The 15,132-nt window shown below is 33.0% G+C and overlaps 1 protein-coding gene across 2 annotated transcripts in view; it reads left to right on the top strand.

Annotated features, from left to right (window-relative positions):
• Positions 1 to 15,132, top strand: part of KMT2E (lysine methyltransferase 2E (inactive)) — a 92,250-nt gene that overhangs the window by 67,746 nt on the left and 9,372 nt on the right. For both annotated transcript variants that reach the window (XM_063098998.1, XM_063098999.1), the window contains 4 exons: positions 2,916 to 3,180; positions 4,127 to 4,225; positions 13,041 to 13,205; positions 13,556 to 13,864. In XM_063098998.1, coding sequence (XP_062955068.1) covers positions 2,916 to 3,180; positions 4,127 to 4,225; positions 13,041 to 13,205; positions 13,556 to 13,864 — 838 coding nt within the window. The remainder of the gene's footprint in view (positions 1 to 2,915; positions 3,181 to 4,126; positions 4,226 to 13,040; positions 13,206 to 13,555; positions 13,865 to 15,132) is intronic.

Raw genomic sequence — 15,132 nt, 5'->3', positions numbered from 1 at the left:
TCAGCTACCATTACATCATTGTTGCTTAGTTCTTTTCTAGGCTTTCCCTAATTATTATTGTAATGTAAATGTTCATAGTAATTATAATTAGTAATCCTAATTCAGCCATACAACACTGACCTTGTTTATGTTAGAATTTTTTTCCTCTTATATTTCAGTGGATACAATTTTAGTCATACAATTTATTTTGTTAATCAGCATGGATGAATAGTTTCTCTTTTGCCACTCAAAAGAAACTCTAAGAACTATTGTTCTGAAATACTAGGAAAGAACAAATGTTAATTCTGAGTACAAAAACATATATTTTAATTTAATTTAATATAAAAAATAATAATAATACAAACAGCCATGTACTTCCCTAATTAAGAAATAAAATATTATCCATTGAAACCCTTCATGTGTAGCAGCCAGATTGTTATCCTTTCCTTTTTACTAGCTGCTGTCTCTGATTTGGTATATTTCATTAACATTTTCCTGTGTCTTTATGTGTCGGCAGAAGTATTTAGAATTTTGTATATTTTTTAACTTTATTTAAATTGTAACCTGCTATACTCTTCTGCATTTATCTTTTCTCATTCATTTCATGAGATTAAGCTACATTGTTATGTGTAGCTGTATTTCATTTATTTTCACTGCTGATGCCATTTATCTGTCCATTCCACTATTGATGGACCTTTATATTTACAAAAAAAATGCTCCTATAGCTTTTTAAATATGTCTGCATGTGTGCATGCTCTCCGTGAGAGGGACCTGGGAGTTGAATTGCTGGGTTGTAGAAAGTGCACGGCCTCATTTTTACCAGACATGGGTGAATTACTCTCTAGAGAAGCTTGTACCAGTTTACATTCCTAAGCAATTTAGTTCCTTGCTCTACTTCTTTACTGTAAGACATTAAAAAAATTGATGCTTGTCTATGTGAAATGGTGTCTTTTTATATTTTTATTTATCATTTTCCTTGATTATTTATGAGCTCAAGGATCTTTTTATATATTGTCATTTGGATTTCCTCTCTTGCAAATTGCCTCATCATATAATCTGTCCATTTTTCTGCTGGGTAGTCCTTTTCTTTCTTTTCTTCTTTTTGAGTTTTTGTATATTCTGTAGTGTTTTAGGTTATAAGCATTTCAATTCGTTTTTTCCTATTCCATATTTTATTTTATAAAACTTTATTTTATAGCCTTTTTAAATGCAGAAGTTTTTTATAATGTCCATTATGTTGTCAGTGAAATTCTTCTTCCTTCAGTATGCATCTCTACTGATTATTGAAGTCAGATTTATCATGGTAATTTAAGCTTTTACTTTTTAGCCCTTTTCTCCCCAGAATATGGGAAATTTACCATCATGGCTCTTTCCTCATTGCTTTGGGAGACTATCGAGGTTGAGAATATAAGCTTTTTGTAATCTGAGTCCAAATCCTAGTTTGGTCACTTGCTACCTAAGTAAATTGGACGAATGTCTTCATCTCCTTGTGCCTCATTACCTCAAGTATAAATATGAGAATAATAATAATACTCAATCTCATAAGAATGTTTTGAAGATCACTGAGCTAACACATTTAAAATGTTTTAAACAGTTCCTGACAAAGTGCTTAATAAACATTAGCTGTTGCCATTATTATTTTTTTTGCAGTTCTATTATACTAAAGTCAAAGAAAACGTCTAGAGTTGCAAGCTAGTGTCTGTTAATACCTGATTTGAGGAGGTGGGAGATTGGACCATAAATGTTTGAGTTCTACCCTTGATTCACAGAATTTGGCAGTTTGACTTGTACCTTTCTAGCATTGTCAAAACTGAATGATTTAGGAGTATTAGAAACTTAGAAAAGTAAATTGTTTTTATTATGACCAAACGTTAAACTACTTAAAATGTGCACAGTAGGGGCCGGCCCATGGCTCACTCAGGAGAGGGTGGTGCTGATAACACCGACGCCAAGGGTTCAGATCCTGTATAGGGATGGCTGGTTCGCTGACTGGCTGAATGTGGTGCTGACAACACCAAGCCAAGGGTTAAGATCCCTTCAACGGTCATCTTTTTTTTTTTAATGTGCAAAATGAGAGACTTGTATTATTGTTTAATTCAGGTTTGGGCATTTAAACTGTATCCTAGAGATGAGCTAAATCTTAGCAGTGGTGGTAGATATAAAGATGGCAGAGAGTTGAGAAATACTGAAATGAAAAGCGTATGGGCTTTAGAGTCATACATTCATAGAGTTATTTAAAGTATCTAAATGCCATCCCTAACACATATTGACTCTGTGACTCTGGACAAGATACTGATTCTTAGTGAGCTTTAATCTGTAAAATGGGAGTAATAATTATTATTACTTTGAAGATGAGAGATAGTGCAATTATTTTTCAAGCTTCCATTTGAAAGAGGGAACACTTAAGAGGGGCAAAAGGAAACATTAAATTTTTTCAGGGTAACTTTTTAAAGAAACTTGATTATTGAAATCATTCCTTAAAGTACAAGAAAACTATTTAAGGCTTGGTATTTGTTATAGCTAGCATTTTTTTATTTAGGTCAAATTTCAAGTCAGTTTTTATAATACTCTAGGATCACTAAAATAATTAATGGTTTTTGCCTTAATCTCACTCTTTGTGTAAGCTCCAGTATCATTTTACTTTAAAAAACTGTAAGTTTTAATTACTGTTTTTTTTTTTTTTTTTCTACAACATGTTACTAGCTATCTTTATGATTGAAGCTCCAATCTCTGGCAGAAAATCAGCTTCTACTTATTACATTGTTTTTACAAGAAAATAAGATTTCTTTTGTGATAGTTACCACAAATGCAAATTAATGAAAAGAAGAACTGCTAACAATTAGTAATTGCATACAGTTTTGTGGAGTTGCAGCTTAAAATGGATAAATTTTCCAGTTTGATGTCTTGAATAAATATTTAACCGGTTATCTTTCTAGTAAGTACAAGGTGGATTGCGCTTGCCTCAAAGAAAATCCAGAGTGCCCTGTTCTAAAACGTAGTTCTGAATCTACGGAAAACTTCAATAGTGGTTATGAGACCAGAAGGAAAAAAGGAAAAAAAGACAAAGATATTTCGAAAGAAAAAGATACACAAAATCAGAATATTACTTTGGATTGTGAAGGAACAACCAACAAAATGAAGAGCCCAGAAACTAAACAAAGAAAGCTTTCTCCACTTAGACTGTCGGTATCAAATAATCAGGTACTGAACTCTCCTGATTCTCAATGAAGTTAAATTAACAAAAAGGAAAATAATTTTTCACATTGTAACCTCTTCTTTGTTTTATATAGAATTGTTTAAATTGTTTTTAAGTTCATTCTATTCTTTAATATAGTTGTAAACTACAGGTTCTACTGGAAATTGTACAATATTTGTTAAATTATTAAGAAGCTTCTCAGCCAACAAATCTGTGCAGAATTTGAAGACAAGATTTTCCTAAGATTGGGCAATTTAAAAAAAATCTTCCAGGTGGCACTTTCCTTATCTTCATAATAAATGTTCTTATATAAACTCTTAAGCCTTAAAATTTCCTTTCCTTAAGTATCTGGATGCTGTAATCATATCAATTCTCTAAGTGTGCCACAACCAATAGCAAATAAAATTTTTGAGAGAAAATTCACTGAGAACACATAAGGTAATTTTGGCGGTAGAGTTTGTCCAATACTTCTGCCCCACCAAGAAATATTTTGTTATATGCCCTCTTAAATAAAACTTAGGAGGGATTATTAAAATGTGAAAATTGGGTATGGTTTTGTTCATCTTCAGGGCCCTTATCTTCTAGGGATAATTTCCCTTACATCTTAAACTGAACGAATATTGAGCACTTGGTATTTGTAGGTTTTGTGAAATAACGTATATGTTTATGTTTTAGGAAGAATATAAACATAAGGCCATGCTACCATATTTGAACTTGTAGGCTGTTTTATTGATAAGAACTTTATTGACTGGAACTTTAAAAGGCAAAATCATTTGCTTTCATCATTTTTAAGTTTGTTGAATTAGGAAACCAGTTTAAATTTCTTAAATGGATTTATGTAGGCTTGTAATTTGTATATGCTTAATTAGTTGTGAAAGACATTGAAACAGTTTTGTGTCCCTAATTTATAGATAAAGTAGTTTCTATAAAGAAGTCATTTCCATCTTTCAGGAACCAGATTTTATTGATGATATAGAGGAAAAAACTCCTATAAGCAATGAAGTAGAAATGGAATCAGAGGAGCAGATTGCAGAAAGGAAAAGGAAGATGGTAAGTTGGGAAGCCAGTAGCTGCTTTATGCTGTTGCTTGGGCTTAGTGACAGCTGTTCTTTCTGTGGTAACTTTTGTTGCCTTCACTTGGACTTTTACACTTTTCTTTGTTTGAAATTACAAATTTGGGGTACATAATGTGCCATTATTTTTGTGTGACTTTGTCATTACATTTAAATATATTCGACTAATCTTTTGTATTTTTACTGGGTGTCCATTATACATTTAAGAATGTATATATTTAAATATTTTATGGACTTTTTTTTTTTTTTCTTCAGTTTTGTAATCACTTTATTAGAGAGATGGACAAAGACAAAGAAAAATTCCTTGCCGTTTGTTTTTATTTTTTAATTTTTATTTATTTATTTATTTTTAACTTTTATTTTGTCGATATACATTGTGGTTGATTATTGTTGCCCCTTACCAAAACCTCCCTCCCTCCTCCCCCCCCCAACAATGTCCTTTCTGTTTGCTTGTCGTATCAACTTCAAGTAATTGTGGTTGTTATATCTTCTTCCCCCCTTATGGACATTTTTGAAACTGAGAACTATTAATAAATTTTTATGCCACAATTACTGTTCAGAATGTCTTTCATTAGCTAAATGCATCCTTTCTCTTCATGATTTGATACAGAACAAAAATGGAGCTTTAAGCTTTATAATAGTACTAAATAAATGGCTTATGCAAAAAAAACCAAAAAAAGCACCACTGTTCAGTTGCTATTTCTGTATTCTCATACTGCTATCATAAAATACGGTTTTCATTAAAAGAAGTTTAGGATTTATATCCCATGTACTATTCATTTGCAAATATTTTGTCAGTGTAAAAACTAGGACAAGATATTTTCTCACAAATTGATGGTAATTTAGCATTCGACATAATGTTCAGGCCAGTTAAGGTATCATGGTATACTTTGAGTGCCCTAATTTTTGAGAATGACTTAACAAACTGATGGCCTTATTGTAGGTTTCCCCATTCCCCTTTACTTCATATACTCCTTTGTTTCCTTTTATGCTGTACTCTATGGATAATCTCATATGTCGCATACTCGGTGGGATGTTTGTAAGTTTGGTCATTGTAGACCTACTTAATGTGAATCTGTTTTATCTGTTTCATAGTCTCAGGATTTCAGAAACATTGGTCTGTTGGGACAGGGTAGTGTTAGAAGAAAAACAAATACAAAAGAAAATATTGAAGAGGTCGGTTATAAAGGAGTTATCTTAGGGCTGGCTGGTTAGCTCGGATGGTTAGAGTGCAGTGTTGTAACACCAAGGTCAAGGGTTTGGATCCCTGCACTGGCCAGTCACCAAGAAATATTTTTTTAATTTTAAAAAAGGAATATCTTGAACCTTTTTCAAGATTCAGTTATATCTAAATTATCTGCATCGTCCCAAATTACCTATGACCCTTTCTTGACTATTGATTTTCAGTTTTGTCCTGTTCATTCCACAATCACAGCCTTATATTTGTACTAATCGTGCAGTAACTTTTAGGAAACCAATTTAGAGTATCACTGGTTTCTGTATGGGACATGCATCTTTACAACTGTCTTTAAGGGCTATAGCAACCACTTTGGGGGGAAAAAAAAAGAAAAGAGAATTCTATTTCAAAGTTTTTATGACAATGGAACTACTTTTAAAATATATCCTTTTATAAGTAAAATCTTTTAACAATGCTGAGAGTTAGTGGAACTTAGAACATTCTCATTTCCTGATCCCAGAAGAAACTTGAATACCCTTTTGTTAAATTTGGTGGAATTTAGAAAAGAAAAAATGTATATATATGGATTCCAAGTAAGTCACTGTAGAATCCATTTTTGGTCCTGATTTTGCTTATTAATATGCTATGTTAACATACTTCAAAGTGTTTATATCCATTTTAGCATATTCATTCTGCCACTAAGGTTTGCTATAAAGCAGAGTATTTTCATGGGAATAAAATAGAGAAGAAAACTTGAAAAGTGTGTATGTTTATAATTTGGTATTTTGAAAGGATATGAAATAAAAATTTAAAAATCTTTCTTTGGCTCCTTGACCCATAGCCCTCAGAGTTATTGCATCTTATTATTTCTAATTGGTACATTTGCTTTGTTGAGTTATAGAATTTTTGGATATAGTCAAATAAGCAGAATGCAAAAGCACACATCCTAGGATTCCAAAGCAAATCAGTATGGCTTTTTTCTTCCAAAGCGTTAGTATTTTGTTTTGAAATTTTAAATATGAATGAGCCTTTATTTTTCTAGATTTTGTCTTTTATATTGGTTAGATTAACATCAGTAGTTAAGGTCAAATCAAAATGTGGCAAGTAAAAAAAGCAGGGCAAATAAACCAGACAAAATAAAGATGGTAGGCATAACTCCTGAAAAACTTGTGTCAAACTGATTTAGATTTTATCCTGTGACAAAACAGATTTCTAAACCAAAATGGGTATAATAGGAGACACTAGCTATCATGTACATTTATCAGGTAGGAATAAGAGTAATACCCTCCTCCCAGTAAAATTCCATGTAATCTCCATATTCAAATGAACTTCAGCCTATCCTTCTGTAGAATAACTTGAACAATATGAAACTGATGAGTTTTTACCTATGTGACAATTTCATACCCCACCTAATATTTTACATCTTGCTTAATTTCCAAAAATTGCAGCAGTGGATTTATGTGTTTTGGTTGTTGGCTTCATTCTTTTTGATGAGAATAAAAGACAAGACAGTGTCTCTGCCTTCAGGGGTATGTATTTACAAAAATAATTCCAATTCGGCAAGAAGTGGTAAAGGAGAAATAAATATGATAAATAACTTATAGCTGGGGGGAGAGGGAATCAAAGACCATTTCATGAACTCTAGGTAGTATTTATATTTATGATGGACCTTTTGACTAAGATTCAAACAAGTACACATTAGCTTGTGGCTAAATTGTGTGGAGTTGACTATAATTATTTCTTCTGGGGAAATAGGCTGATGAGAGTTATAAATGTGATAAATTCTATTTGGCTGGGTTTATAGGCTGTTTTGAGGGCAGGAAAGGGATATAGGGAGATAAGACTGATTATAGATAACACAAAATGTTCAGTGATGATTTCATGAAAGAATATTTATTCAAATTATTATGTGGCCAGGATGGAAATTCATTCCCAGTTCTATTTCTCCACCCCACCCCCTACGGCATTTTGGATTTTTCTTTTATTAACATTTTAAAAAAATATCCATTATATTTTGTCTTTTTCTTGCCTTGAGAAATTGTTACCTGCTTACAAAAGCAAACCTGTGGCTAAATTGTATGGAACTGAATGGCTGATTATTGTACATTTCCTCCTTAGCTAGTAAGAGATACTTCTTTGGCAGTGAGAGAGAATTGGTTGGAAGAATCTTGCCATGAGCCCAGTTAAGCTATGGCACTGGCACTGGAAATACAGTAGACTGTTTATACTCACCTGATTCCAAAACCCAGATACTGAGTGCGCTCCTCCTGCTACATGTTAGTTGAGGTGGGGTTAGGTGGCTGTAGTCTTGTCAGATAAAGAGAGCATGTGGAAGGGGATTAGATATTGGGAAGTGGTTAGTTTAGCAAGTGATCATTTTAAAAATAAACTTTTGAAAGATTTAAATAAAAAGAGGTTTGCTCCCCTCCCATTTATAATGGCATGAAGAGAGCCTCCTTTATAGTATCTTTAAATATATTTCCAAAATAATTTTCCATAACCTTCTTCTTAATGTTCCTTGGGAAAACAGTCTTGGGTAATATTTGATGGCCTGTAATAGATTGCTTAAACTGGAGTCCATGGAAGATGGTTCAGGGTGGCTTTCACATTTATAAGAATAGAAATTTGAGCACAAAAAGATAGTCATCTAAGTATGAGCTTCCTGTATTTTTCAAGTAGCTACGATAGTCTAGAATTAACTGTATATCACTCCATGAGGGCAAGAATTTGTAATTATATTCATTGTCATAGCCCCAGCTCCCAGATAAAAATGCCTGGCTTTTATAAAAGGAGTTGCTCAGTAAACAAGCTAACTAAATGTTCAAGGCAGCCACTTGAGGTATATGTGTAATGAGTGAATTAAATGAAAACTCCTTCTTGTCCAGGTAATGCCCTGTCCTTGCCCAGGATTGTGCAGGATTCCCCAGTTTTTTTACCCCTTGTCTTCTGCACCAAAAAGTAGGCCACAGAAGTATAAATTGAAATGTTAGTGAAAGAGAGAGCTCTATGGCCAATTTTTAGTAAATGCTATACCACATCCCTACTTTTGAGATTCCCAGTGTACATGATGTACTTAAAAACTCTTAAGTAATTGTCAGCATTTCCTGGACTTGTACACCCTTGGGACTTGTTTTTGATGGGTGACACCCTTGACATCCCATAGATTTTTATTCCATGTAACAGACACACTCTAGGAAAACACTTTTATAGAGTCCACGTTGTTACTAATGCCTCTACAAAATGACCTGATTTGGAAAATCATTTTAGAAGATGCAAAGTTTAATAACAGTAAAATGTAATTAGGGATGGTAAATTTGTTGCCAGAAAAGTCATCTGATGACAGAAACATGATATATGAAGTTATATCACTTCAAGTTAAATTTTTCTTCCAACCCACTGTTTTCTTCTTAGAGCATGAATAAGATGATGTTGATTAATAATTTTTTTGCAAGGTCCTGTTTTCTTTCATTATAGACATCAGGAATTATATTTCTCAAAATGAGTAATTAATGACATTGTGGTATTGAAGAGTGAAATGGGACCAGCTTATTTTTATAGGCATGGTGCTCAAACAGAATGAGGTTGTTTAGCTTCAGTTTGCCTTGTAATAAATTCAAAATTTCTAACATCCTTGTTTAAATAATTCCAATTATATGTCTTCATATAAGTGATACATGCTTTATATAATATATACATAATTCTTAGTCATTTAACGAAAGTGTGAGTGCTTGCTATAATGTAAGCACCATTTGAAGTACTGGGTGAACAAAGAGGCAAGGTCACTGCTCTGGAGAAGCTTTCATAGAGGATGAGGTACAGGGGAACAACAAATGAATATCAAAATGGGAAACAGTACTATGAGGATAATTTTTAAATCATCACCTGGTAGAGGAAATAGAGGTGCCACAAGGGCCATACATACTACTTTGGAATGATTTTTATTGGTAACCAATAATCTTATCCATCTTTTAAGAATCATGAATTAATCAAGTGCTATTTGAAAGGGTAAAGGAAGTTTTTTTGAGTAAGGAGTCTTTTTAGTTTTTCCATTTCAAGACCGTAGGGTAGGATAATTTGGAAGATGGGCTCTGGCTTTCCCTTTCCTTTAAAAAGCAGGGGTTTTTTTGTTTTTGTTTTTTGAAGAAAAGCCACTTCCCAGCTGGTAGCAAGGTAGAAATGAGCAAATCAGGAGCCTCTAGATGTTTTTATTTTGGTTTTTTTCCTCAGTTCTTATACCCTACTACTGGCAAATTTCCTTCCAAAGCTACTATGGCATCCACAGGTTCATAGGCTTGTTTTTACTGTTTCAAATTACCAGATATATTTTCTAATTGAGATGAATTATAAAAGCTTATTCAGTGAAGTTTATTTTTTCAGTGGCAATACTGTGTAACATTTTAATCCCCGTTCTTTATATGTAACCCTTGAACTATAAAGACCTTGGGCATCCCCCATCTGTTCAACAGGAAACTTAGACAAGAAGATCTCTGTAGTCTTTTCCAACTGTAAATTTATATCATTTCAAGTTAAATTTTTGCTCCAGTGAGTTTGTACTTTGAAGCACATAGTTGGAATAAAAATTCTCAAAATATCCACTCAAGTGATAGGGATATTTTTAAGCAGACTTTTCCTTCTGCTTATAGGAAATTACAGCACTCTGTATTCACTGTTATAAAGCCATAAACTAAGATATATGTCATAAAAACAACGTATTAGATAGATCTCATGGGAGATCCCACATACTTTAGTTCAGCACCCAACACTAACAGCGTATCAGAAGTATTCCTGAAAGGCAACCCTATCTAATTGTAATTCTTTATCAACTGCCCAGCTCACAGATTTAAAGTGGCTTTGAGCTCTGGACAGAGTCTGGAGTAAGTCATGGTTATAGAATATTCAGGTCACAGTAGTAGCCTTATGTGATGAGTACATCAAGCATTGGTGTTAGAGGCTATGGAAAGTCTGCTGGCATTAATTAGGACTCCTAATTAGTTCCTCTAATCCCCTACAGTCAACTGTAACTACCTCAAGCTAGATATAAAATTATTTTTCAGTTAGATCTATAAAATGGGGGGCAAATTTTCAGTCATTAAATACTGTATACCTGGTTATGTGTCAAAGAATGTATTAGATGCAACGGCAAATATAAAAGCTGAATGACAATTTAAAGGAATTTAAAATAAAAGTAGATCAGTGCGCTAAAGACTTTTTAATCCATGTAGAAATCAGTCATGATTACATTCCCAAACATTTGTATGTTTTAAGATAAAGCTGGGTTAAAGCTATTAGGAAATCTGTTTTGTGCTTTGAGTATTTTTACACAATTAACAGCTGTAGTCATGTAGAAGTTATGCTTTAATTTTGCTTTATGTAGTGTGTCAGTGGTCGTTAATTGGAAAGAAGAGTAAATTAGGAGCCAAGGAAACTTGCATAAAAATTATGGCTCTGCCTTTGAGTGAGTCACTTAATACACACGGGCTTTGGTTTCTTAAGCAGTGAAGGACATTATTTTTAAAGATTTTGACCAGCTCTAAAAAGATTATGAATCTGTCTAAATAAAGGATTTTACTTTATCAATTATTTCAACTGTTTACAAGGGAGTTTGATTTTTATTTGAAAGAGTCTGGGTCTTTACATCATATAAATTTATCTCTGACCCTCCCACTCCCACATCTAAAACAAGGGAATGTTGGACTTCAGTAGTACTTTCAAAAGTTCATGGAAAGATCCGCATTATCTTTTAATTCTATTTTTCCACACACGTTCTGAATTATCTTCATATGTCAAAGAAGCTTCTTTTGACAAATTCATATTTATCTTAGAAAATCTACAATAATCGTTAATATAGAAAATATCTTCTTTGTGTGCCTGCCTTGTGAATAATTTCTTCTTTTACACATAAAATGATTCTTGGTAAAACAAGTTTGTTTCTTCTAAAAAGATATACTTTTCTCAGATTTTTTATTTTAAATTTTTTTAAGAGAATTAAGCACAGTAATTAACCCCTTCCCTCCAACCACGTTCAATAGGTGAAACAGTTATGGAAAAGATTTTTTTGATTTTCTCCATATTTCTAAATTTATAGTTTTAAGAAGGCCTTGATAAACAGAGAAGGGGTTTTTATAGAGAGCCATACGACAACAAGGGGTCAAGTAAGGTCATTGAAAAGAACAGACATGGAATTGTCTAAGGAAAGAATTCAGCTTGAAAACTTCCAGGTGCAGTAAACAAATAAGACCATCTTTTGCCCATGCTATTTATTTTAGTGTTTTGATTACCCATCCCAGACCATGAGAGCTAAAATGCGGATATGTACCCATGAACAAGTAATCTTACCTCTTTTGACCTCAGTTTCATTACCTGTAAAATAAAGAGGGTGAGGATAACACATTTTATGAGTGTCATGTTTGCAATATGGCAATTTGCTGTAACAAATGAAAAACTTAGATGTATTCTCTGAGTCTAGATGACATACTACTCTGTTCTCTTATTGAGTGTAACAAAGAAAGAAAAATATACAGGAAAGAATAAGCAGTAGTTTCCAGAGTGCAGGTGTCTTGACACTTGAATATCTGCTAATAATTTACTGAAATTAAAGCCCTAATGTTGAGAAGACTTTGGCAGCCAGACCTTGAGTTTCCGATCTTTCTTTCTTCTACATGTGGATGACAATAAAAGAGGAAAGACAAATGGATCTGAGCCTCAGGACTGGTTCTTTCTTTTCATTTGGAGAACTGGACAGTTGATGGATGTGCTTCTTGGTTCTGGTTAAGAGGTGAAGCATTTGGCAGGTTCACCAGTCAAGGCTCTGGTCTTGCTCATTCTCTATCCAAAGACAACTGATGCTCAAAGGAACTCTTGCTGTTTCCCAGTCCCTGCCTTGAAATGTCAGTTTAAGACAGAAGAGCAGAAGGTAGAGAAATGCCTTACAAATATTATAATGGAGGGCAAGAAGGCTAAAGTAGAAATAATAATTAACACTTATGGAATGCCTACCATTTTCCGAATACTGTTTGAAAACCTCACAGACTTTTTCTATTTGAGCTCTATAACAATCCAGTGAAGTATAAGTACAATTATCCACATTTAGTATTTCAGAAAGGTTAATTAACTTGCCTAGGGTCGCAGAGATACTGACTAAATGACTGGTAAAGTTATTATTTGAACCCAAGACTTCACCCTACAACACCCTGCTATAACATGTCAATAATACATTCACTCCTTAAACGCATATGAATTTTACCTTTTCAACATACTACCTTAGGAATTATGAGTCTTTTTTAAAAGGCTGGCTTCTGTATTAAGAAAAAAAGATTTTCAGTTTGTTAAAGCAATGGAAATTTTGAGGCTTTTTTTGTTTTGTTTTACCCTTTTCATTAACACTCGATCATCCAAGTGTTCTTTTCATGAAATATATCTGAAATAACAGGACTTCCAAAGATGATGTTCGGGGATTCTGAAAGATCTTGAATAAATATAAATTATTTTCCATATCTACCAACAATAGAAGTGTTTTGCTAATAATTTCATAACTATTTTTTAAATTTCCCATGACTTTGGAATTTTACTTTCAGAGCAATGATATTTATTGTCACCTAAAATTTAAATTTCGCAGACAAGAGAAGAAAGGAAAATGGAAGCAATTTTGCAAGCTTTTGCCAGACTTGAAAAAAGGGAGAAAAGAAGAGAACAGGCTTTGGAAAGGATCAGCACAGCCAAAACTGAAGTTAAAACTGAATGTAAAGATGCGCAGATTGTCAGTGATGCTGAAGTTATTCAGGTATTATTATTCAAGCCTAGATTTATTTTCACACTTGAACATCTTCAAATAAAATTTCCACACACAATTTAATTACATCTATAAAGAATTCTTAATAGTGCCTGATATTAACCTTTTAATAGCATTTTTCAAATTCTGTGGGAATTTAGACTTGAGATATAAAGACTACACATACTTGCTTTGTTTTTGAGAGTAAGAACATTTTTAATGATAATTTATATCAGAATTCATAAATAAATTTTGGAAAGTTAGCTTCTGAAGTAGATTAATGCTATTATATTTCAACTTATATAAACATAGTGCCTATAAACATAGTAGCAAAAGTTCTGGTCTGTTGCATTTTGAATTAGGAACAAGCAAAAGAAGAAACTGCTAGCAAGCCAACCCCTGCCAAAGTGAATAGAACTAAACAGAGAAAAAGTTTTTCTCGGAGTAGGACTCACATTGGACAGCAGCGTCGGAGACATAGAACTGTCAGCATGTGTTCAGATATACAACCATCTTCTCCTGATATAGAAGTTACTTCACAACAAAATGATATTGAAAATACTGTACTTGCAATAGAACCAGAAACTGAAACTGCACTAGCAGAAATAATTACTGAAACTGAAGTTCCAGCACTTAATAAATGTCCTACAAAGTATCCCAAAACAAAGAAGGTACGATTATTAATGAATGTAAGAACTGTTTTCTAACAAGCTTCTTATGATATTAAATAATTACACTAGTATTTTGAAAATTCAATTTATAGTATCTCATAATGAGCAAAATAAGAGGCATAACTTTTATACTTACAGATTTTTTCAAACTAGGAATGAGAATTGCAAAACTGTAAAATCAATTAGTATAAATGTGTACATTATTGTACAGTTATATTTGGTATATCAAGACTTTCCTTCAGTCATTGCAATTCATGATTTCCTTAAGTTTGCCTACCTTTGTACAAAATTTATACTTCTCTGAAACTAGTTTTAGATGTGTTATACTTTATTTGTATTTTTTAAAAATTTCATCGTATAGGTAGATTGCAAGAATTAAATGTGAAGAAATTGTTGATTTCGATAGAATGTACTAAGAATGTAAAATTTATAAGGAAGAGTATTTTAGGTAAAGTTATTAATAAAAATCTTTGAAAAACTGCTGTCATTTAATGAAGCAATTATGAGAAACCACTCACTGAATTAAACCAACCTGAGCTTTTCAGCTTAGAATAGAACATCCTTATGAAGCTGTCGTTTTCTCCCACTCTGAATAGAGTACAGCAGATTAGAGCAGAGATACCAAGGTCTTAGGCTCTTTGGGGAGGGTATAGATCATAAACGTATCCTTCTCATACATTTCTGTTAACAGAGTACTTTGAAACTTTATCTTTATTCTTACCTGATTCAGTACAGTTTGTAGGCATGCTGGTAAACCATGAGAAGTATATTTAGTAAATTTCTAGTATGAGCCTGGGATTATACTTTCATGGCAGAGGTTAAATAATTTACTTGCCACAGAGTCACGGGATTAGTTAGAAGATCTAAACACAGTTGTGTCTAATTCAATTGTGTGCTCTTATTGCACCAGGTAGCTTAAGCAGGCAAGCTTTAACAACGAGCCTTATTTTTGCACCTTGGAAGGACAAAAAATAATTCCAACTTTTATTTGTAAAGTGAAAAGAAAACACTCAGGTTTAAAAGTGAAACTACTTTCTCTACTACAAATATGACATAATCTGTGCCCTCTAATTATTAAATGACTGCACTGTTGTGGTGCTATACATTTATGTAAATCCCTGGTCTGAGATGTAGGCTCCCACATCCTATCTAATTCTCTTGAAAAGCCTCTTTTGCCTGCTGGTTTTGCTTATGGTATTCTATTATTTTACACAGCATACTGTTTTTACAGAGTACCTAATTATTATGATTTCCCCAAAGGTCTCATT

Source organism: Cynocephalus volans, chromosome 6 (assembly GCF_027409185.1).
Source record: "Cynocephalus volans isolate mCynVol1 chromosome 6, mCynVol1.pri, whole genome shotgun sequence".
Taxonomy (NCBI): domain Eukaryota; kingdom Metazoa; phylum Chordata; class Mammalia; order Dermoptera; family Cynocephalidae; genus Cynocephalus; species Cynocephalus volans.
This window is presented reverse-complemented; position numbering and strand designations above follow the sequence as displayed.